Consider the following 24,204-nt stretch of genomic DNA (forward strand, 5'->3'; position numbering starts at 1 on the left):
CTTGAAGGAAGACTAAAAATGCTCAATTTTTCTTGAATGCATGAATGCTTGATCTCTTGTGATTGTTGGATGCCTAATAGATATGTTAGATGTTCAAATGAGAGGGAAATCATCTTTATATACTTTCCCATAGGGAAAATTAACTAATTTTCCGACATGAGCTGACATGAAGAGGAGAATCCCACTCAAATTTGAAATACTGAAATGGGTTTGAAGAGGGAACAATTTAGGGAGAACCATGGCACCATGCCCTAGTCCTTCCCTACTTTGGGTCAGGATCAAGGTGCCCAAGGGGAGTGACAATTAAGGTTTTTGATGCTTGTGATGTGTATGAGCATAATCAGGTCTTAAATCAGGCCAAGGGTTGCAAACACTAAGGTGGAGACCCAAATGTGGTTGAAATTGCAAGGGATACAAGTTTAGGATGCTACATTTAGCTCCCACTTTAGCGGGAGTATGAAGTCAATCATACTCTTATTAAAGTACAAAGGGTTACAACCTCTTTAGGGGGCAACATTTTTAGAGGGGGTAAGCTTCTTCTTGTTAGAGTTATCAAAGGGAGAAAAAGAAATGGATAACTTAACCTTTCTAATTTTTTATGAGATGAGGTTGTGAGATAAAATTTAATAGCTTTTATTATTAAAAAGAAGATCAAACATATTTGAGATATAATCACACTTGTTCAAAATAATGAAGCCATTGCGCTTGTCAACCGTGAAAATGAGGAGGTTGTTGAGGTGTAAAAATCTCTCAAGGGCATGGATTTTAGTTTTAAGTACCGAAAAACATTTCTGAATTTTTTTAGCTAAGTCCTCGAAGAGAAAGCACATAACATTTTTTAACATTAATTAAGATGTTAATATGAATATTGTAGGATGATTTCATAGAAATTTTTAAGAATTCTTGTAAGATATTATAGGTTAATGGGTCAAGATGGGCATTTGAAATGTTGATGTATCAACTTTCCTTCAATCAACTTTTTTTTGGTTCTTTTTTGGTTAGGATATGTTTACTTGATAAGTATAATGTCATCATGTATATACTAGGATTAAGATGTGTCAACATTTACAAATGGAGGTTTCTGAGACTTTTAAGAATTTGGCCTATCTCTCCTGGTCTTTCCTTGGATTTTGACAGTTTTTTTGTCTATTTTTTGCTGGTGTTGGGCTGCCCCTGACTCTGTTTTTTCTTAGGGCAGTGTTTTGTCTGGTTGTTAAGCTCTTTCATGTTTTATTCTAGTTTTGACCTTTTGTAAAGGGTTTTGGATCCCTTCAAAACTTTCTTTTTTCATAATAAAAACATTTACAAATTCTAACATTGATTATTGTAATATTTGATATATTTATTTATTATTTTATTTAATTAATTCCCTGCAAATGTTTAGTCGTCTAGTGGGACCCATAGGATTGATGGCATTCAACTTGGTGATCACTTTATGACACATATGTTGTACATTTGGAGGTATGTGTCCCACTTTGAGGATCTTATGTTAATGATAAGTAAGTTCCTATTGTCATGTTATAATAGATTTATTATGGAATATATTTCAAGATTTATGACACACTTACATATGACAACCTATGATACTTTTTTGACAAAAATAGAAAAGTGGCAAGAGACACCTTTGCAAGGAGAAGAATGTGAACACCCAACTTTGGTAATGATAGGATGTAAGATGAGAAATTATTAATAGTTAATTATAATGGATTCTCTTACAGTTGTAAGTGTTGTAAAATTTGATTATTTTTATGATAGGTGTAAGATGTGTATGAGAACTTTTCATACCTAAATATAGTAACTTTGGGTGTTGAACTTAGGAGGTTTGAATAAGGAGTCAAAGCATGATGCACATAGACCATTCACATACATACATGTGGCTAGAAAAGTGTGTCAATTATTTTGAATGACCCCCAAGCTTTTATCTTCATGTAGAAGATATCTTTTTTTAACTATTTCTTTACATAAGGTTTTCATTTTGAGAATTCTTCCCTATTTTGGATATAGATAATATGAAAAACCTGAAAAAATAGGTTGGAGTTGTTTTTTCATACATCTAGGAAAAAATATCTTGGTCCAAATCAATCTTTGCTTGGTTAGAATAATGAAGTTGCAGAGTGGTTAGAAAGATTTGGTTGGCAATGGGGTGGACCTAACATTTTTTTTTAAAACCTTGGCATTCCTTTCTCAGTCTCCCCCACCCTACCTAACATGAGGAACTAGATCTTTAGTAAAATTGAAAAGAAGTTAAATAGTTGGAAAAAATCTTACCTATCCCTAGTTGGCAGAGTCCAAGTTTTTCAAAAGCTCCTCTCTACTTATTCTATTTATTACATATTTATGTGGTTCTTTTCTAGTTATCAAATTAATATAATTCATAAGGTTATTAGAAGAAATCTATGGTTAGATGGGAAGCGAATAAAAAAGAAACATTTAGTTAGACTGGAGTGGTATTGTATGAACAAGGAAGATGGGGGATTAGGATGAAAGGAATTGAAAACCTAGGGGATAATAGTGGCCATGAAGTGGATTGTGAAAGCTATGGAGGGAAATGAGCCCTGAAAAATATTAGTCAGAAAGAAAATTTAAGAAGCTTTCTCTAAAAATGCTAGGAAGTGGGATAGCATCCACATTATTGACAACCTTTTCTTTTAATATGGCATAATGCCTTCATGTTCTATAGTCTTTCACAACATTTTAAGGGATTGGGAGAGTTTTTAAGGTCTGGAATGATGCAATGATGCTATTATCTATAATCAAGGTTTAATAAGTGGTTATAGATCATCATAGTGGAGTTTAATGCATTAGGGAAGACCTCTTTCTTTTTTGTAGGGGTGCTCTACTAGGAAATGGAATAACCTTGGTATTTCTACATCAAAGGACATATTTTGCAATGATAATCTAAAAAAATTGATCACTTTACATGAAGAACTTAATCAATCTTATAATAATAAAAGAAAATTTTCTATTCTAAAGAAGAGTTTTACATTTCTAAAGTAAACTATGAAAATTAAGGATGATAATGAATGCATTTCCTATACCAAATGGGTAGATGGTTCTCCTTTTATGAGTTAGATCAATGGTTATAACTTATTTTATATGAACTCTTGGTCTAACTTTGTAACTAGTCATGTTAAAGGGCTTAAAAAAAGCATGATATGTTTTTGTTTTGTCTTTCTATTGAAACATTATGGGTCTTGTGGAAAAAGCATAATGAACATATCTAGAATAGAAATGATAGAGTTCTTAAACTAGATCTAGTCTTAGACTCACATCCTTATTGAATATTGAGTAGGTCACTCTCACTCATAAATTACAAGTAAATTGATTTATGAATGTGACAGAAGAGGGATTTTCCCCTTGTTCAAAGAAGACATTAAGGAATTAGATTATTGGTCTCAGGAGTTGAGATAAGTGGATAAAATTTTCATGAATAATACATAAAATTTATAGAGTGTGTATAGAAATGAGAATTTATATCAACTCATTAGGGATGTAGTGGTTAGATAAATGGAGGTCTCCCATCAAAACTTTGACACCACAAGTTGAGAAAGGATTTATCCTCCAGTAGGAACTTATGAATCCTTCAAGGAAAGTATGGGATAGCCAAAGAATCAAGATAAAGGTAAATGAAAAAATAAGTGGGAACCAATGAGGCTCAATAGGAAGAAGAAGACGAGCAACAAGAAGAGGAGGAAGAACAACAAGGTGAGGATGTTGATCAGTTGGTTGAAGAGGAAGGAAAATAGAAGGAATATAAGGAATAATATGTTGTTTATGTGTAGGAAGATGAAGTTTAAGGGAAGATGGTTGATGTTTATGATGTGGGGCAAGACAAAAATGATGATTAATGATAATAATTGGTTCTTTTTATTTATTTGGAGGCACTCTATGTATATTATTTTAGTAGTACTTAGTATATGATGTTTTAGACTAGAATATGTTAGATTCTCGATGTGCTATGTTATTTTGGTGAGCCTGGATAGGATATATTGGGTGATGTCCTTGATCACTATTTATTTATCTAGAATTTTTTTATTTTTAAATTAATAGAATTGGTTTACAATCTTCAATTCAAAAAAAAATATGTATCTTTTAAGTTTTAATATAAATACACCTCATGCTTCTAAGGACCACAACTAATTTAGAGGGGGAGAATGGTTATGTGATTTTATTCCAAGAAAAGATAATGTAATAAAATATTAATTTAAATGGGATATAAAACTAAAGGATATTATTATCATATGATAAAAAGATGGATTAATAAAGAATATTTACAAAAAAGCTTTAGGGAGGGAGAGGAAGAAAATTTCTTAAATAATTATCAATTGAAAACTCTTATGAAAGGTTGTAATGGTTTAGAAACCACCTCTTAAAATTTTATATAAAGAATTTATCTTAGACTTGAGAAGGGGGCATGGATATGTCTCAAGGAAGAAGAAGAAAGTAGTTTGGTGAGTTATGGGCTTTGAGAAGGTACCACATAGTGTGTGTCTAAGGTGGGGTATAAATTACACTCAAGATTCTCTTGTCTAGGACTATTGTGTATGTTGAGTAATTACTTTGGAGCATGTTGTATGCATGCTAATTATTTACTTTGGAGCATTCTATGTTGATTTTGGAGAAGCATCTATGTTGGTTTTGAATAAGAACTAGTTCCTCAACAATGTGTTATAGCTATGATGGCTAGGCCTACTAAAATATTCTTAGAGTGATAACGATTGTTCAAAATATTCAAGATTTAGATAAGTATTAGAAACATTTGATAATAAAGATATTGAGAATATAATATGATAATTTTATCAAAATATGATTGATTTAATTGTGTTAGAGTGAGTTATTGTTTACTCGTTGTCCTTAAGTTTATTTAGGTATCATTTGGTCTTTCTAGCTCTTAGGTAAGGTTTAATATTATTTTATTTACCTACACTTAGTATTTTGTCCCAATAGTTGGTAGGTAGTTGTACATTGGTTCTCCCTCTCTTTCTCTTGCCTTTATAAGTAGAGCTATTGTACACATGTAAACATCGCAATGTCATATCATTTTCTGGCAATTTACATCTTTTCTTTGTTTGTGGATGTTCTAGCAATCATTGTTCCTAGCTTGGGAGCTTTGCTCCAACAATTTGTTTGTGTTACTCAATTTACCATGTTAGATATTTCCTTTGAAATTCTTATAAGCTATAAATCCTGTATAATAAGAATTTATATTTATATCTATTTTGAAAAATACTTTATTGCAAATTATGTTACTCTGTTATTAAACATGGCATTTTTTGTATCTTTATAGGGAAAAGGACAAAGGCCTATACCTCTATTGATATTAAATATTTGAGACAATATTACATTATATAGAAAATATATATGAATGGCATTTACACTATCCATCATATTTCCTATATATGTTGATATTTCTTGATCTGGGTATCATCTTAGTATAGTATCTACCAATACATACATCATTTAAAAAATTTAACAAAAACTTCTAAACACGGACCAAATGTTTCTTACCCTTCCCCTTTTACATCAAATTGAGTCTCTTACAATTTACAAAATGAGATCTTGATGAAATTCTAGGCAGAGAAAACATATATGCACCATCGGCAAAATAAAAACACCAAAGGAAAAAAAACCCCTTTAAGGAAAACTAATTGGCGTAGCCTACATAATGTCATTTATCCCTAGAAAAGAATAGGTTATAACCTTGTGTGTGGCAAAACAATAATCCACCATTTTTATATCCATAATGGTGTTATAGTCTTGCACTTTTATCTTCATCATCAATACCAAAAACAACATCCAGTCTAAAGGAATGACCATTCTCTATAGTCACAATCCCAACAAAATTTCCTACATGTTCATGAATGAAAACATGATCTAGAACAAAATCTCCACCAAGAATATCTGCATCTCCTTGTAGAATATGAGCATTATTTTATGCTCTTGTTGCATTCTTAGCTCCCCTTGCCCCATTATGTAGGCAATTATGATGTGTACCCTACAGGTCCTGAGTAATAATTATGCCCATATCTACCTCCTCATACAATAGGTTATAGGGATAAGTTGGGGAATGATAGTTGTAGGTAATGAGAAGGAACTTGGCTTCATATCTACCAAAAATGTGGCTACATGGGAATTAACACAATTTCATTTTATGGGTTGAGATGGCATCTAGGAGAAGCCTATCTTGTTTAAAATTTAGGGATCGCTAGAGAGTTGTTTAAACACAAATAAAATTAGAGTTTTTTGAAAGGTCTTTCCAACATAATAGCCCAACCATTAAAGCATTCCCCGAATGAAGATCATATACCTTAATAGAAGAGGCTAGGGTTCTTTGGGGATAACTCCTTAAGTAATTTGCAGTGACGTTAAAAACCATGGAAAAGGACTACATGAGATCCATAGCATTTGAAATAAAAACACTAGCCACTTGAGTGGGATAAAGCATATGATGATAGGAAGCCAGTAGGTTAACCTTAGTGACTACTCTAATATCCCACTCAATATAGTGAAATTGAAGGGAACATATTTTTCTAAGCATTACCTACAAGTATTTGTTTGACTATATAATTTTTTCATCAGGGATGGGCAAATTTATGCACTTGTTGATGGGGGAGATATCCATAATATAGAAAAACAAGAGAGAGCTAAAAAAACACCTAAAGGAAAAGGCAATAACTTTGAAAATATCCTATCAACAAACTATCCTATCATTGGGAAAATAGGTGGGAGATCTGGTGCGAGTGCTAGGGTTTTGGGGTTGAGGGATGCAAATGAGGAAGAAGATGAAAACAAGGCAGATGGAGTGGATTTGACTCCCATTTTGGCTTGCTTTCGAAGCCGTTTCTTTTGGGTCTTTCTCTACTTGGTTTTTCAAGCATTTTATTATGGATGGGTGTTCATTGTGGGGGTGGCTCTATTTGTTTGGTGGAAGTGTGGATGCATGAGAAGCTTCTACGGGGTTTGGGATCTACCGGGAAGGCTATGCTCTTTGTTTTCCCTGGTCTTTTTGGTGTGCAGATCATTATCTTTGGCATCCAGACCAATTATTGGAAGTGGCTTTTCCCTCCATGCCTATTTTCCTTCTATGACCCTTGTTGGGTCTGGATCTATCCTGTATCTATTGTTCTTCCCTGGCAAGTTTGGTGTCACGATTGGAGATCCCTACAGTGTCAAGAAGGAGCTATTCTACAGGTGGCTTGGGGTCTGTTGCAGGGGATGTATGAGAGGAGAGATCATCTCTATTATCTCTCTTGTTGGTGCAAGGGGTTTGGCTTGGACTTGGGGTAGAATTTGGGATCCAGGTGGTATCTATGATGGAAGACTTTTCTCTCTTCTTTCATAGACCTGGTGGGTTCTTGTGGGCTTGGGATTATCTGGTTTTGAAAGAAATTTTTTCCCAGATTGTGTGCTCTAATTGTTCTTTTTTAGGGCTCTTCCTTCTAACTCCATTCTTTGTCCCCCTGTTCCTTGGATCTATGGTGAAGGCTATTTACTAGTCGGCTATGCCTTATTTGTCTATCTTCAATTCAAACTGACAATTTTGTTTCTAGGGAGACTCTCTGTTAAGGGGATTTTCTTGTTCATGGTTTCAATATTTGTCGATGGTCCTCTTGAAGGGTGGAGGTGCCTTTTTGTTCTTATTCTTCTCAAGAAGATCACTTTCTATTTGGGTTGCATCTTTCAGTTCTTCTCAGCTTGTCCTATTAAGGTGCGTCATTCTTCTATAGAGGGGAAGAGTTGTTGGTTGGTTGCTATTAGATGGAACTCGCTAGAAGTTGGCTAGTTGCTCGAAGCACTCTCCATGCTTTTGAGATTTTGGCCCTTTTCTCCTATAGAGGTCGAGAGATGAGAGGTGCTCATCGGCTTGGAGCTAATTCAGTTTAGGTATCTCATTCAACTTACGCTTTTTGGGTTTTCTGGTTATTGGAGCCTGTCAAAACCCATTTTTAAGGACCTTGGGATTTGGATGGCTGAGTATGTCTTATGTATTGTTCTTCCTCCTCTTATCCCTATTGATGTGGTGATTGTGGAGAGATTTCGGTTTTCAACCATGTTCTTGCTCCTCCTGGTTGAGGGAGCTAGTAAAAGCCCTCCTCTGTTAGTTATTTTTTTGACTAATAGGGTGTTTGCTGCTTGTTTTAAAGTGCACACCTTGGTTTCTTTTTGTTCTTCTTTTTGGTTAAGGTGTGTTGGGTTTGGGAGCCTAATATCAGGTTGTGGGAGCCTAGTTAAAACCCTCTTGTATGGTTGTAGGTTCCTGTCAAAACCCTCAGTGTCTTTTAGGCTATGGGAGCCTATTTAAAACCCTCTTTTGTGGTTGTGGGAGCCAGTCAAAACCCTTAAATTCATGTCTCTTTTCCTAGGTCCATATTGATATGTAATGTTTTCTATTGTCCTTTGGCTGGCGTTTCACTAGAGGTTGGATGTATGGAATCTTTGTATATCTATTGATCATCTATTTCTTGTTGGGTTTTGGATGTCGGTTCATCTAGGGGGTTTTGGGTCCCCTTAAAACTTGTTGTTTGGGGTTTCGGGTCCCCTCAAAACCTTCTTTTCCCTTAATCAAAAACTTTTAAAATATCAAACCCAATAAATTTTGTAGGGAAATATATTGGGAAGTGGAGAACTTGCCACCCCATATAGTGCCACAATAAATCCTATGTCATTTGAATGTATGGTGAAAAGATATAAAAGTGAAAGAGGGGTACATAGGCCTAATAGAAGCCACCTAAAGGATAGAAACACATGCTTCAAAATCCATAAGGATTGTTTAGGCTATAATTGAGTTGGTGTCCACCAAATATAAGAATAAATCTACTGGAGAATGATATTTCCTACATTTTCCAACTCAATTCACAAGATAAGTAATGAATTTTTTATAGGTTCAAATGTGTGATTTGGCTGAAAAAGATTCCTACTCTTAGGAAGTGTGGAAATAATGATTATTTTGTAATCAATGAAATAAATGTCACCATATTTGTCCATTATTTAGAAATTTCGCACATAATTTTTCCTTGTGCTAAAAGGTGGCATTGAAAACATGTTATATTTTGGATAAATAAGGATTCTATCCTTGTTTTATTAGGGCTTTCCATGTTAGGAAAATTTTTTCCATCTATGCCATGTGGTTTTAGATACCTGCTCTGAATTTCTATGTGTATGAGATCCTAAAAGTGGGTTTTTAACATATTATGTCTATTTGCATTTGTTTATATGTGAACCCTTCAAACATAAATCTTAGATTGATTGCAATCCTATGTTTTAAGAGCCACAGAAGATGGTTTCTAATTTGACATGATCAATCCCACTTTTGTCTGGCTACAAACCCTTTTTCACCATAACTTAATGATTTATTTTTAAATTCTGACCATGCCTATGTTGATGTTGGTGGGGGAGAATAACGTAATGTGAAGTTACCCTTTAAATTTTAGTAGTAACTAATAGGGACTTGCCAACTCACCATGGCTCCATGCTTGTATTTTTCTTGTCCATAACTATTTGTAAAGACTTTATAGTTCTGGGTACACCTAAGAACTTTCTCTATCTCTTTGTAAAATTTCACCCATTGCTAGAAATTTGACAACATCCTCTTCCAATTCTACCATCTTTTAATTCAAAGGTTATATGAATCCTTGATTTGCTAACCAATCCATTAGCTTGCTCCCTTATTTGTAGGTATGTGCAATCTCAAAAGATTCAAGATGGTTTAGACTGTCATTGGTATTTTGGAGTATGTGTGTAATCTTCCATTTGCAAGCCCTTCTCTATTTACTTGCATTTATTATGAGTAGGTAATCATCTTCAATAATGAGTTTCCTAATTCCCAGCTCCATATTCAAAGCAATCTCTCTATAAAGTGAAAAAGCCTCTACACAATTGTTTGCTCTAGGAGGGATACTAGTAACTATTGTTTCCATGATGTGTCCTCTTTAATCTTTAGGGGATACTTCCTAAAGATTACCATGGTTGTTAGCATTTTGAAGTTTAGGGATATTTTTCTAGGGTATATAACTATTCCATGAGTCTTCCTAGAATAGTTCGTGGGACCCATCATTTACTTCCTAGGTGAGGTATGGTAGTAATACTTCTCTAAAGGATATTATGAAGTTCCACATTGAATATCCCTTGGGAGGGTTAGCTATTGTAAATATTCTTGAAGGTTATTTTGAGTATAAATATTTTCCTCACATTATTTTACACCATTTTGTTGTAGGTTTTCTATACATCTTCCAAGCCAATTTGGCACCCAGTGCTAAATTTCTTGCCTTTATATTGTATAAGTCTACACCTCCTTTCATTTTCTTCTAAATTACCCTTCAATAGGAACTTTTCTACCAATTTCTGAATGTTCTAAATGATACTTTTGGGAGACTTGAGTACTACAATAAGATAATTTGGAATGGCTTGCGGGATTGATTTCACCATGAGTAGTCTTCTAGCTAATGGCCACTATTTTTCCTTCCATGTGGCTATATTCATATGGATATTGTCTAGTATTTTGTACCAATAAGATACCTGATTAGGGTCTAAGAAGAAATGAAGACCTATGTATTCACTCAAGTGGACTTCAATTTGGAATCTGATGATCTTGCATATCCTCTTCTTTAGGTACCTAGATATATCATAAAAGTAAATTTTTTACTTGAGTTGGTTAATATGCTGGCTTGAAGAATTCACATACTCCATGATTATTATTTTAATCTTCTTAGCCTTAGGGATGGATACATTCCAAAATAAAATGGTGTGGGGAATGTGTCAGGGAGGTATTTGTTCTTTGTATATGTATACCCTTCCATTGACCTTCATTGAGTCATGCTATTATCAGTCTGCTAAGAGCCTCTACCATAATGATAAATAGGGATGGTGATAAGGGGTCTCCTTGCCTAATCCCCTGAGACAAGCTACAAAAACTTGTTGGCTTTTCATTCACTAGTATTGATAATTTTGGAGATGAGATACACGATGACATAGATTTACACCAATTGGTGGTGAATCGAAACCTCTTAAGGACTTTAATCAATAGATTCTAGTCTACCCCATCACATGTTTTCATCATGTCTAGTTTAAAAGTAAAGGAAGCAATTTAATGTGGATGGATTGAGTGAATAACTGCATGGGCCAACATGGCTCCTTTCATTTTTTATGTATTATGAACAAATCCTCCTTGTTCCTCTAAAATAATCTTAGGGATAAGGGACTGTAGTCTCAAATAAATAGCCTTGGTGAAAATTTATATATTGTATTACATTGTGAAATGGGTTTGAACTCTTGAAGGGTACTTGTAGATTTCCCTTTTGGAATGATGGATGTGTGTCACATTAAATTTCTTAGGCATTGTACCCAATTTTCTTGATTCCTTAATTGCCTATAAGACATCACGAGAAATAAAATCCCAACATTTTTGGAAAAAATAAAGTTGTAAAATGACTAGGACCTGGAGCTTTCTTTGAGGGTCAAAAAATACCACCTATTTGACCTCTTCCATAGTGAATGGTTTCATTCTTCTCTTCTACTATAATTAATGTGGGAATATAGTTAAGTATGTTGGGGACCTGTGAAAATATGGTGGCACTTCTTGTAGAGGTATTCTTGTTCAAAATTTATTCAAAGAAACTCACTACCTCTGCTACTACACCTTGTCTATCAGTGATGTGATAACCAAATTTCTATGTTTAATTGAGAAGATGGTATTTCTTTGTTTCTTAATTTTCTTGGATATGTGAAAAAGTTTGGTATTCTTATATCCATCTTTGGCCATAGTTCTCTCAATTTCTGTCTCCAATACATCTCTTCTCTGTCAAGGAGTTCAAACCATTTTTTTTGTAGATTTTTCTATCGCTCAAAGGTAGATGTATCTAGCCCATTGACAATAATGTGTTTATGTACCTCCTCTAAGGATGATTGAACTTTTTATTTTTCTTTAAAGATATTTTTGATTACATGTGAATTCTAAATTTTGATTTTACCTACGATAAATTATTTACTATAGAGTTGGTACATTCTTGATTCTTTAATGAATGGATCTTCTACCCATAAAGTCTTCAGGAGTGGGAGGAATTTCTCATGGCTAAACCGCATTGATTCAAATTTAAATAAGGGTCTATGTTGTTGATTCTTCGCATTCTCAATAAAATTGGCAATTATACCAAATGATTTGAGCCTATGAAGAACAAGCTTTTAGATAAAATATTCAAGTTTCCAAAGAACCAATTAGGTGAAACCAAAAATCTATCCAACCTTTTCACTCTTTGTGAAAAATCTCTTTTACAATTTGTCCATTTATACTTCCCATTCGTAGGTAGTATATCCACCAAAGAATTATTGTTGATTAAGGAGGAAAAATTAGGCATAGCTTGTTCAGGTGGTATGATTCCCCTATTATTTTCCTCAAATGAAAGAATTGCAATAAAATCTCCTACAAGAATAACATTTTTTTCCTCTAGCTAGGATAGGATTTCCAATAATTCTTGTAATATGTGTACTTTTTATTGAGTAGGAGTAGGTCCATAGATGTTAAAGAGCCAAAAGATATTTTTGAAGTGCACAACCCTTACATAAACCCAATTTTTCTAATGGATAATTTGATCTATTCTGATTTCAAGGGATTCCACAACATATCTAAACCTCTTGAAGCTGCCATTGATTAGGAGAAAGTATACTCCCATTTTTTCCATTTAGAGAAAATAGATTGATTGAAGTCTTTTAATAATTTAGTTTCTTGGATGAGGATAATGTCTATCCCACAAGCATAAATTTGAGACTTGATGAGGCTTCTCTTTTTAATGGCATTAATGCCACTAACATTCCATGAGAGGATCTTCATTAGTTACGAGAAGAGAAACATGCTCTTCTTGGTCTTTGTGACTTTCTCCCTGTTAAATGAGAATTTCTTTTTAATGTAGTATGAGTCTTTACTATTACTTCTTGCTATGTTTTACAAGCTACAGAATTGCGGCCCCTTCTACATGGGATTTTAATACTAGAGGATTCTACTCTATTGGTTTAGTAAATAGAAAGTGAGAGAATAATCAAAACCTAAAGTCACCTTTTCAGGATTTATCTGTCCCTTATATTCCTCTTCTAGAGATAGATTTTTGTTATCTAATTCATTTCCATCCTTATCTAGTTCCTTTTCAATTTTTGATATTTGTTAGATAGGAGCTCTATTAGTTATTTCCACCGCAAGCTCTTGCATTCTATCTTCCCTGTGAAATTTAGCAAAACAAAAATCCTAAAGGAGATTCTCTAATGTTGAATCGAGTACACTTTTTGACACACCATGTTTTGATGTTGTTAGCTCCATACCTGGACAATTGAGAGAGTCTAACTCATCCTCATTTTTTTTAAAATATGGTACCTTTGTCCGACCCTAATGAGTTTTGAATAAGTTGGGGAACTACACATTGCTCCTCCTTTTCTAGAGGTTATTGTCTTTCCTCTTATGACAGGTTAATGAGGTGGATGCCTATTCTTACTTCTAGAGGGCTTAGTATATTCTTTGTATTCTCTAGGCTCCCCTCTAGTCTCAACAAATTTTTGTACTATTAAGGATAAAATAGGTTTGATGTCTCTTTCTTATTGAGAGCCAAAGTTGCCAATTTCTGCTTTTGTGTGTCTTCTAAGATAAACTATTCATTGGCATCTACTCAATTTTTATATATTGTATCATTTACATTCATAACTCTATCCACTAGATCTTCTTTTGTGTGAAGAATTGTACCCAGGTTCTTATTATTTTGCAAATCTATCACCCTATCTATACAAAGCACTACTTTGATGTTTAGTGAAGAATTTGTCTAAGTTTGAGAGGCACCTTTTGTCTCTTTGTCTACAATCTTTAGGAACATCAACCAATCCTTTCCTTCTTGGTCAATCAATGGTGTTACCATTACCTCTTCTAATATCTTTTTAAGGAATGATTTAAAGTTAGTTTTAGACTCATTTTCCTTTTGTATATAATTTTCTTTGTTATGATCTTTATCATGGCATTTTGAATAAACTGACAATGTATTTTTAATAAGAACCTCTTGATTCCATGTATCCAGTTTAGAATGAATCTTTAAAACTTTAGGGAAGGGTTTTTGGGCATCAAGGATAGCAGACATATGAATTATGGATTCAAGATGTTCAAAGAAAGTGTTGTCAAGCTTCATAAATATTCCCCTAGGATTTCTAATATGTCTCTCTCCCTATATCCCAGAGCTAAAGAGTATAATTGAATCTATGTAGGGATGAATTTAATGAGAGACAAAGAGGGTTGGAGGTTGGGTGGATAGACTAGCTCCATCCATGAACCAGGTTTTCCTCCTAAAGGTTTGGTCCCTATTCTCTTTCCTATTAAAGATAGCAACAACAAAAAAAAACCATTTGTTTTTGGTTCTAGAAAGAAAACACGAGATACCCCTTTCTAATGATATTTTACCCAATTAAATAGCTCAAATTTGAAGGGGATATGGTTCTAAAACTTACAGATGAGTGCTTTGTTGCAGAGGTCTTGGACTTGAGTAGCAAGAGCTTCATCTCGAAAGGTAATCTTCAGCCCTTCCACATTGTTGACTCTTTTCTCTATATTCTCGGTCCCCTCGATAATGGCATGCACTTTAGGGATCCATATGTGGCGTGATCTTTTGACTCTATGTTTTTTGGCCTTTACTTGCTCAAATCTGCGACCTTTCCTTTTTGGGTATCGGCGCTTCTAACCACAACAGCTCTTCATATTTGGGCGATGTAGTTTATAACCTATTATTATTGGATTTCACTTTGGTTTGAAGGGAGGTCTACGAAAATTAGGGATTCTGCTACCCGGGCCAAATGTATACTACTTCCACTTGTTGGGGTGATGAAAGTTGATTTCTTTGTCCAGTTGTTTTGCAGACTTACCGTCTTCGTTACCCAACACAAGTCCTCTGGATGTTTCTCCTAGTTCTTCATAGAAGAGTAATGAATCAACTAATAGTGGTCTGGGAGAGCTAACCTGAAGAGTACTATGTTGCTTAGGTATTGGTGAATTAAACAGCTTACCCATTGGGCAAGGGAAAGAAATAGGAATAGAATTTGGAAAGGACATAGGGCAATCTCGGGGAAAAGGAAAATCTTGACTGGAGCCTGAATATTTTATCTCCAACTATCTGCTCCATTTCTCCAGCTCCCAACGCCTCCCTACAAAGCGCTCAGAACCTTGCAGGCCTTTCTTATATCTCAAGCGCATAGAATATAGTCGTTCTGTGCTTTCTCTGTTCAAAAACTAATTTTATAGCTGCTTTATCGCAGGCCTCCCATTCCGTAGTCTTTTGATATTAAATATTATATTGATTCCACAGCATATACATAGCTAGCTATAGGGAAAAAGTAACATTTCACATTGATATCTCTTCAAGCCTTAGAATTTATTGATTAAATAGTATAATATTTTATGTTGCAAGTATATATTTTAGAGTAATAATCATATAAGTTGGAAAAGAACTAATCATACGTATGTTGGTGTGAAACTACTTGGTTAGCACCTATTAACACATGTTAAGTTTATTTAGGATAATTTAGTTGTCACATGACACAATTACTTAATATTGTTCATGTTAGTTATCTTAGGTGTCATCATATTAGTTTATTGGAACGTCTTGTATTTAATTTTATCTCAAGGATAGTTGTAATCCATCACTTGCCTGTATAAGGAAGGTCATTCTAACATATCAATTCATCTCAATACAATTCATTTCTTGGTGAGTAATGTTTCTCTCTTTATGTGGATATTATTTTTTGTCATGATCTTGAGCTTTGGAGGTTGCAAACTCCAACAAGGTAGTTGCTCTTCCCTAGCAAGACATCATCTCAAAAGTTTATTTTATCTCCTTTCCAAAATTTCCATCCAATCCCTTCGAGAATGAGATCCCTTGGTCTTAGAATTACATTCCATAAATTTGAGCCCTTGGCAATAGCATGATTAGACATAAAATAATTTCCTTGTTGGTACTTGGCACTTAGGAAAGTGAATCAATCATTTTTTTTTAACCTTTTCCTAACCAATTTTAGTTGAGAGGTATTTGGTAACAACTCCAATATTTTTCAAGCTTAAACCTCTATTTCTTTTAGTTTGACATAATTGGTCCAAACTTGTTATATCTTGCTTTATTTTTTTATGTTCTTGTCCATTATAATTTCTTTTGCACTTGTTCTATTCTAATAGCCTAAAAGGTAGGAATTTTTAATAGGTATAGGTAAAATAGGTAGGAATACTTTGGAGGCGAGATTTAGGTAGGAAGAATGTACCTACTTGACTTAATAAAATGCCTTTCCACCTTAAGAACTTTTTTTTTTCTATAAACCTATCTAGGTTGAAGATTTAGTCTTTTTGACCAATAGTGGGAGAACAAGATACGTAGTTTTATATAGGGGCATCCCTAAGTCCAACTGCATGTTCATGTTCATACTTTCATAATCTCAATGATGAGATAGGATGCATGCCTTCACAACTATAGAGGTTATACAAATGACAAACACTAAAATGACAACATATTATCTTATGTTTGAGAACCTCTCAAGGAGTTCAATTGAAAGGCTTGATGATGTGTTTATTGAAGTCCTCCAAAATGTTAATGTATAGCATAATAGTAACAATAAATAAAAATCATGATCAAATGCTTTAGTTTAGTCTCACTATGACAAAATTATAGATGCAAATTACTTATAAATTACTACTATATAAGTTATAATGTAGACTACAATCAGAAAATCGTATTAGAAATTTGAATCTCCTATCCAATTCAAAACACTTTCATTCTCACCAAAATATTAATTCATGAGACATTTCACAAGCTCAAAATTTACACAAGTAAATTAATACATACCCTCATTATATCACATCAGATTAAAATAGTAAAAACAAAAAAATCTGTCCTCTACAAATACATACTATAATTTTATGAGACTAATGAAATAACTAATCTCCTCACCTTAAATAATATCCATGGATGGCCGACCTCACGTCATACAACTAGGGCACCATTCAAAGACCAAAGTAAGTGACATGAAAGTTGAGAAATTTGTGACAGTGGCATGCGTTCTAGAGTAAGCTACTTAGAGTTTTTAGATGTTACGACACTAAACGTTTTGTGTCCGTTGGATCCTGTAATATTTGGATTCAAACTCCATATTACATAAATCAAATTCAATCTCAAACAATACTTGAATAAAACCAATCGATCGTCAAAGGGTTGAACATCTAGATGATTACAAGTTATCCTCATAATAAAACAATTTTCCCTGCTCAGCCTATACAATTGAGACAACGATTTGAAAAGTTGAACATTGTGGTGAAGGCATAAAGGAAAAGTCAACAGTCAAGATCCAATATATTCAAGAGCTCGTCTCGAATAGCCATCATGTTGTAGTTAAAATAAAAATTATGCATCAGAATCAACCCATTCACCGTTTAAGTGGGCTTGCGTGTTCATGTACGCAATTGGTTCTCCGACCATAACTCACAAGAGGTTATCCCAGACCCTGCATACTAACTTGGGGCTATAAATCTCAAAGGATCTTGCTATGAAGAAGCCATGCAAACATTTCAGCCACAGTAAGAGATGGCCAAGTTTTGTACACCATTGCTTCTGCTTATCATAATTTGGACCACATGGGCTCTAGCAGAAAATCCAAAAGGAGAAGGATTGTTGTCATGCTTGCAAGCAGGCGGCATAAAAAATATCACCGTCGTTTCCTCTGCAAACTTTGATTCTCTGCTAGATTTCAATGCGCAGAATCTTAGATTCACAGAGCCTCAGGTGTCAAAACCATATGTTATAATTATACCGGCAAGCAAAAGCCAGCTCCAACAATCTGTGGTGTGCACAATAGAAAATGGATGGGAGGTCCGTGTTCGCAGCGGAGGTCATAGCTACGAAGGCCTTTCCTACACATCCGAAGTACCCTTCGTGCTCATCGATCTCGCCATGCTAAACAATATCACAGTTGATATAACGTCGAAGACTGCCTAGGTGGAAGCAGGTGCCACTTTGGTCAAAATTTATTCCGCGGTCACAAGCAGTTCCCCCAATCTGGCATTTTCTGTAGGGATTTGCCCGACAATCGGCTCTGGCAGACATATCTCCGGAGGGGGTCAGAGCTTCATGTTAAGAAAATATGGGCTTGCGGCCGATAATACTCTGGATGCCTTGCTGATAAATGCGTCCGGTAAGATAATGGATAAAAATACAATGGGTGAGGATGTATTTTGGGCTGTGAGAGGCGGCGGTGGTGGCAGCTGGGGAGTTGTTTTCGCGTTCAAAATCGGGCTCGTGAGCGTGCCTTCAATAGTCACGACCTTCAATGCGCTAAGATATGGTAGAGACAACGTTACAGATCTTGTGCACAGATGGCAGTACTTGGCCCCTCAAATGAATGAGGACATAACCATGCGAACACAGCTCGGGGGTATCAATGTAAATAACACCAAAGTTAGCAGAGCGTTATTTATTGGCCTATTTCTTGGGCAGAAGGAAGGGCTCGTAGCTAAAGTAGGAAAGGTCTTTCCAGAGCTGGGAATGGCGGCGAATGAAACCCATGAAATGAGCTACGTAGAAAGCATAGCCTATTTCAATTCCGATCTAGAAAACATCTATGACAGGTATTACCCCAGCAAGTCTTTCTTCAAAATAAAATCAGATTTTGCCAAATCCCCAATTTCAAAATCAGGGATCAGTGGCCTGTTGGACATCTTGGAAGAAGAGGTGACTTCCTTCGTGAATTTGAATCCTCACGGAGGGAGAATGGACGGAATACTTTCTTCTGCAATCCCTTTTCCTCATCGGGCGGGGAGTTTGTTTGGCTTGCAATATATGGTTACCTAGACAAACAAAGGTCAGGATGATTACTACCTTGAATGGATGAGGAAGCTTTACAAGTACATGGAGCCTCATGTCTCACACTCTCCCAGGTCTGCTTATGTGAACTATCTGGACATTGATCTTGGCAGTGCTTCTGTTGAAGAGGCGAGAACCTAGGGTGAAAGGTATTTCCATGGAAATTTTGATAGGCTTGTCAAGGCCAAAACGCAAGTGGATCCACTTAACTTTTTCAGGAATTCTCAGAGCATTCCTCCCCTCGGGAACTAATATTTATCTTTGGCCCGTAATAACACAACATTGAATGCCGTTTATGCTTTGAATTTGTTATGATATATGTATCTCCAGTCATTGGTAATTCCAAAATAAATTTCTCATCTCTCTAATTTCGAATGATTTTTCAACTAAACACCCATCTCAATTTTCTTTAGTACGCCTCTAAATTTTAATACACACGATCTTCAGGAATATGAGAAGTACCCACTTTAGAATATTAAAGGCAACATATCGAAATTATTCTCAGCCAAGCCCTGTGCAGTCCGAGAAACTAGGTAGACATGGACGTAAAGCATTTGCCCGATCAGGAAGATCCTGGCTAGGAGAAAGAAACATACATGATTACGACGGCAGGAGAAGTCCATGTGATAGTAGGTTTTGGACTTGAACAAGGTTTCTGGTTTTAGCGAACACAGCATTGTCGGAATAGATAGGTATTATTTTGTATATAGTGATTTTAGATATTAAGAATATTAATTTAAGAATATAAATTACGTGGGCATTCATAATATTAATTTTATATAATGGACTAGTTTTTTATTAAGATAAACGAATTTTATAGGGATCCGAAATCGAAATCGAAATCAAAACAAAAAAGAAAAAATAGTAGTGAACCAGTCCTAAACCAATGGCCAAACAGTCACAAAAACATAGGATTCACCCCACAACACCAAACCTAATAGGGCACAAACAACAAAAAACTAACCAAGAGAATGCATAAATTCAGAGTTCTTCTGTATAATATTCTTATTGATTTCTTAGAGCTCTTCCATTATGAATCTTGTGGTGCTCCACTCCTGGTTTTGGCTTCTCATTTCGGATGAGGGTCTAGTTTAAACCTGCATGTCCGCCCTTTGAGAACTTGGATCCAGATTCTTTTTTTTTCGGCATTGAATGCAGAACCTTGTTAATTGGCTAGACTTTTTGGATGGCGATCATCTCGTTAACCTTTTTCAAACCTTCAACACCATTGCTCATGGCTTCTTTGTTTATTTCCACCAGGTTCCTTAGGTTGCCCTTAAGTTCCTCCATATTTTTCTTCAAATGAGCAATCGTTGACTCATGTTCATTTTTCATCACTTTGACATCCTCTATGAGTTTTTAGGTCATTTTGAGGAGCTTATCCATCTTATTCGACTTAGGATTCTTAGCGAAAGTGTTGATTATGTCATTAATGCCTTGTTTTAAGAAAAGAATTTCTTTGGTAATGTAGTGGAAGCATTTTTCCTGGTAGTTAGTGGAATTTACCAAGAGCATCTCAAAGTGCATGTCTTTTTTGTTTTCTCCCAGGTCTACCTAACCGACATTTAAAGGGATGTTCAATTTGATTTCTTCTTCACCTTTACCCTTTGAATCCCCTGTTTTGCCCACTTTTATCTTTTCATGATCGGCGGGCCCAGCTCTTGAGGCTTAGAAGGGGGGATTTTAAACTTGCTGGCTACAAGTCTAGGATTTTTGTTTCTTTCGCTGCTACTAGTACCAGAAGAATTTCTTTGGGGGGTCCTCTTCCTCAAAAAGTCAATAACCAAGATCCTCCGAAACTTTAAGATCTCGCTAGTCCATAGCAAAACCTCCCCTACCCTCCTCATCAATCTTAGTGTCGGAGACCACTTGCACATTAGGGCTAACCGAAGATTTAGGGTTTTTAGAAATAGGAGAGGGTTTAATTTCATGCGTTTTATCATAATCCACAATTAGCACAATTAAACCCTCATGCAAAACAAGGTTCTCACTCTTCTTCGCATGATTTGCCAAACTATGCTCAAGAGAAACCAATAAATAGAAAGGTAGGGAAATTCTTCTATTATCCCTAAAGTGATTCAAAGTCATAAAATGGTAAGAAAAGTACCTCATAATGACTTTGGCCATGTCTGCCCAAGGCGTCATAAGGTCTTTCCTATTATATCCTCCGTCCGCCATCTTGCTCACTCTATCTCTTTCACTTTGTTTGCCGAAGAAAACCGAAAGGGCTTCCTCTATAGCTTTCCTCTCCCTATAGAATTTTTTGCCTTCCATCTGTAAACTAGTAATCTCTACTATAAAGGGCTCATCAATTCTAAATTCGGCCCCATAAGCAGTTTGGATGATGTTATTCCAGCCCTTCACAAATGCATCTGTCTTCCTTGGATCCTGGCCATGAAGTTTCTTGAGATATGTCGCAAGACCGCCATCAATAATTTCCTTACAAAGGTCCCTATTCTATTCCCACTTGTGACAAGAAGTTGGTTCCATTCTATTTTTTCTCCCTCCATTCGTAAACAACCTGTACAAAGTTGGAGATGCCCAATATTAAAACCGAACCCGAATCAGGAAAAGAAAAACTAGACAGTAAGGAACAATCTAGAAACCTTGGTATTGAGTCTATACCACATACTAAAATAAAAACCTTTACACATTTGATAGGATGGCATCATTAATAAGCTGTCTTTGGACAAGATTATCGGCATCCTTTCTTATCAATTCACATAGGTGTATAGGAAATGTTTCCTTTGTCATCCACCTCCTTATATCCTCATACACCACACTAAGATTAGCCACGTAGTTTGCAGGCATGTTTCCTTCTAGAGACACATGGGAAATTTGAATTTTGTGTAGTTTGGTCATCATTACGTGGCACTCTTGGATTAAATGATTAATAGTTCAGTTGGGGGCCATCTGTTTACTCAAACATTTAATAATGTTCAATAAGTCACACTTTAACCAGATTTTCTTATGCCCACTACAGATAGCCAATTGTAACCTAATGTAGACTACATTTTCCTCAGCAAAGTGGTTTGTCTAGGTACCCAGTGGGAGTGCCATAGTCGAGACAAGCCTACAATTGTGATGATGAGTAACTACCCCACAACCTACTGGCCCAGGATTACCTTTAGCAACCCCATATATAATGGACTAGTTGAAAATAAATAATCTCTAGAAAAATTACTTAAATAAATATAACACAATTAAATAAATGAAATAGATACATTTTTATTTATTTAGATAAGCAGCAATACTATGGTGCTAGAACTTTACACAAGCAATCAATTCGTGGCTTTAATACAAATAAAGCTCTATTAGTACACTAACAACAATATACTAATAGTATAACCAAAACAACAACAGTCTATCATTAGAAGGCCAAATAGGCTATTGATAGAACAATTTAGAGACTAGTGAAGCAGCAAGACAAGGTACAAATCCAAACCACAATGGTTGAGACAGAAGGCCAAAATGACCACTTAAAAACATGGCACAATAGGCTACTCACAATATTGAGTACTAAAACTAAGAGATGGTCAACTCCCTCCTTTCAAAGAGACCCCAAGAACCCTCAAAGTAGTCTCCACCTTAACAGAAGGCCATAGCAAGGATTCTGGCAAACAATCACTCTCCTCAAAAAGAGAATTTGTAGGAACAACAAATATTTCCACCTTGTCCAACTATCACAGAGATAGGCCCCAACAAACTTAGAAAGGGTTTTCAGTGGTTGTGGACCCTAGCGAGGATGATGAGGATGGTGAGGCTGATGGCGTGGATGTGAGCCCCTTCCTCTTGGTAGGCATTTGATGCTATGTATCCTATGCAATCTCTATTCATTGGTTGGAGATTTGGTGTGGCGGGGAGGACAGCTCCGACATTGTGGTTTTGGTGGCCATTATCATTTTGGCCTTGGTTGTTTGGCTTCCTTTGGCCTTTTGACCTACTTTGTGTGGGCTTTTTCATAGAGAGGACTTTCTCATTTCCTCACCCATTTTTGCCCTGATCTTTTCTTTTTAAGGTGGGGGTTTGCCTGGGATTGTTGTGGGTGTAGGGGCCGCCAAAGATCTTGTTGGGGTTGAGGGCTTTATGGGCTACGTTGAGATGAGTAGCATTCTATTTCTGGGGAAAATCTTTGTTAAGGGAGTTTTCTTGTTTGTGGCTTCAAGACTTGTTTGCGGTCCTCTTGAAGGGTGGAGGTGCCTTTCTATTCTTAGTCTTCTCAAGAGGCTCACTTTCTGGTCATGTTGCATCTCTCAGGTCTTCTCAGCCTGCCCTATTGAGGTGGGTCGTTCTTCTATAGATGGGAAGAGTAGTTGGTTGGTTGTTGTTAGATGGAACTCGCAAGGAGCTAGGTTTTCAGGTTATGGGAGCCTGTCAAAACCCTTTTTTATGGACCTCAGGATTTTGATGGCTGAGTATGTGTTATATACTATTCTTCCTCCTCTGATACCTATTGAGGTGGTGATTGTGGAGAGATTTTGGTTTTCAGCCATGTTCTTGTTCCTTCTAGTTGAGGGAGCCAATAAAAACCCTCCTCTATTAGTTATTGTTTTGACTAACCGAGTGTTTGCTGCCACTTTTAAAGGGCGCACCTTGGTTTCTTCCAGTTCTTATTTTTGGTTAAGGTGGGCTAGGTTTAGGAGTCTAATATCAAGTTGTGGGAGCCTGGATAAAACCATCATGTATGGTTGTGGGTACCTATCAAAACCCTTAGTGTCTTTCAGGTTGTGGGAGCTTATTTAAAACCCTCTTTTGTGGTTGTGGGAGCTAGTCAAAACCCTCAGAGTCTTGTCTCTTTGCTTAGGTCCAGCCTAGTATGTAATGTTTTTTGTTGTCTTTAGGCTGGCATTTCATTGGAACTTGGCTACATGGAATCTTTGTATATCTATTGATTAGTTGTTTCTTGCTAGGTTCTAGATGCCATTTCATCCAAGGGGTTTTGGGTCCCCTCAAAATCTGCTTTTCCCTTAATCAAAAACAAACTTAGCAACTAAAACCACCACAATAGAATTGGCAGCAGTAGAAAAATACATTTTGAGTCAATAGATCCACATCCACATACCATTTACCCATCTTCCATCTTGAGCTAACCAACTCTAAGGCCAAAGCTCAGTAAAATTCACTTCTAAACCCACCTCTATAGGATTAGTACCAACAAAAACCACATGAAAATTCTCAAAAACTAAAGAAACATAAGAGTTTGGTACCCTATCTCCAGTATTCAACACAACCAAGTGTACAACATCACCAAAGATCATCATAAAACCTCTGAAACCATAAAAAATAGTGAAAACACATGGACTACCCTCATTAGAGGCCCAAAACTAGACAACTTGCATAATGATGGATG

General features: G+C 35.7%; 1 protein-coding gene across 1 annotated transcript; it reads left to right on the plus strand.

Annotated features, from left to right (window-relative positions):
• The first annotated feature begins 17,579 nt into the window (after nucleotides 1–17,579).
• On the plus strand, nucleotides 17,580–18,842 carry LOC131074736 (berberine bridge enzyme-like D-2). Its single transcript, XM_058011411.1, has 2 exons — nucleotides 17,580–17,883; nucleotides 18,001–18,842. The coding sequence occupies exons 1-2, from the start codon at nucleotides 17,580–17,582 to the stop codon at nucleotides 18,840–18,842; spliced, it is 1,146 nt and encodes a 381-aa protein (XP_057867394.1).
• Nucleotides 18,843–24,204: the final 5,362 nt, after the last annotated feature.

Source organism: Cryptomeria japonica, chromosome 7 (assembly GCF_030272615.1).
Source record: "Cryptomeria japonica chromosome 7, Sugi_1.0, whole genome shotgun sequence".
Taxonomy (NCBI): Eukaryota; Viridiplantae; Streptophyta; class Pinopsida; order Cupressales; family Cupressaceae; genus Cryptomeria; species Cryptomeria japonica.

What these genes read in the sequence shown, in the direction of transcription:
- LOC131074736 (XM_058011411.1), top strand. Translation starts at nt 17,580, where the DNA reads ATGGCCAAGTTTTGTACACCATTGCTTCTGCTTATCATAATTTGGACC. An exon ending in GGTCCGTGTTCGCAGCGGAG is followed by an intron (nt 17,884 to 18,000) that starts GTCATAGCTACG and finishes AGGTGGAAGCAG; the next exon opens with GTGCCACTTTGGTCAAAATT.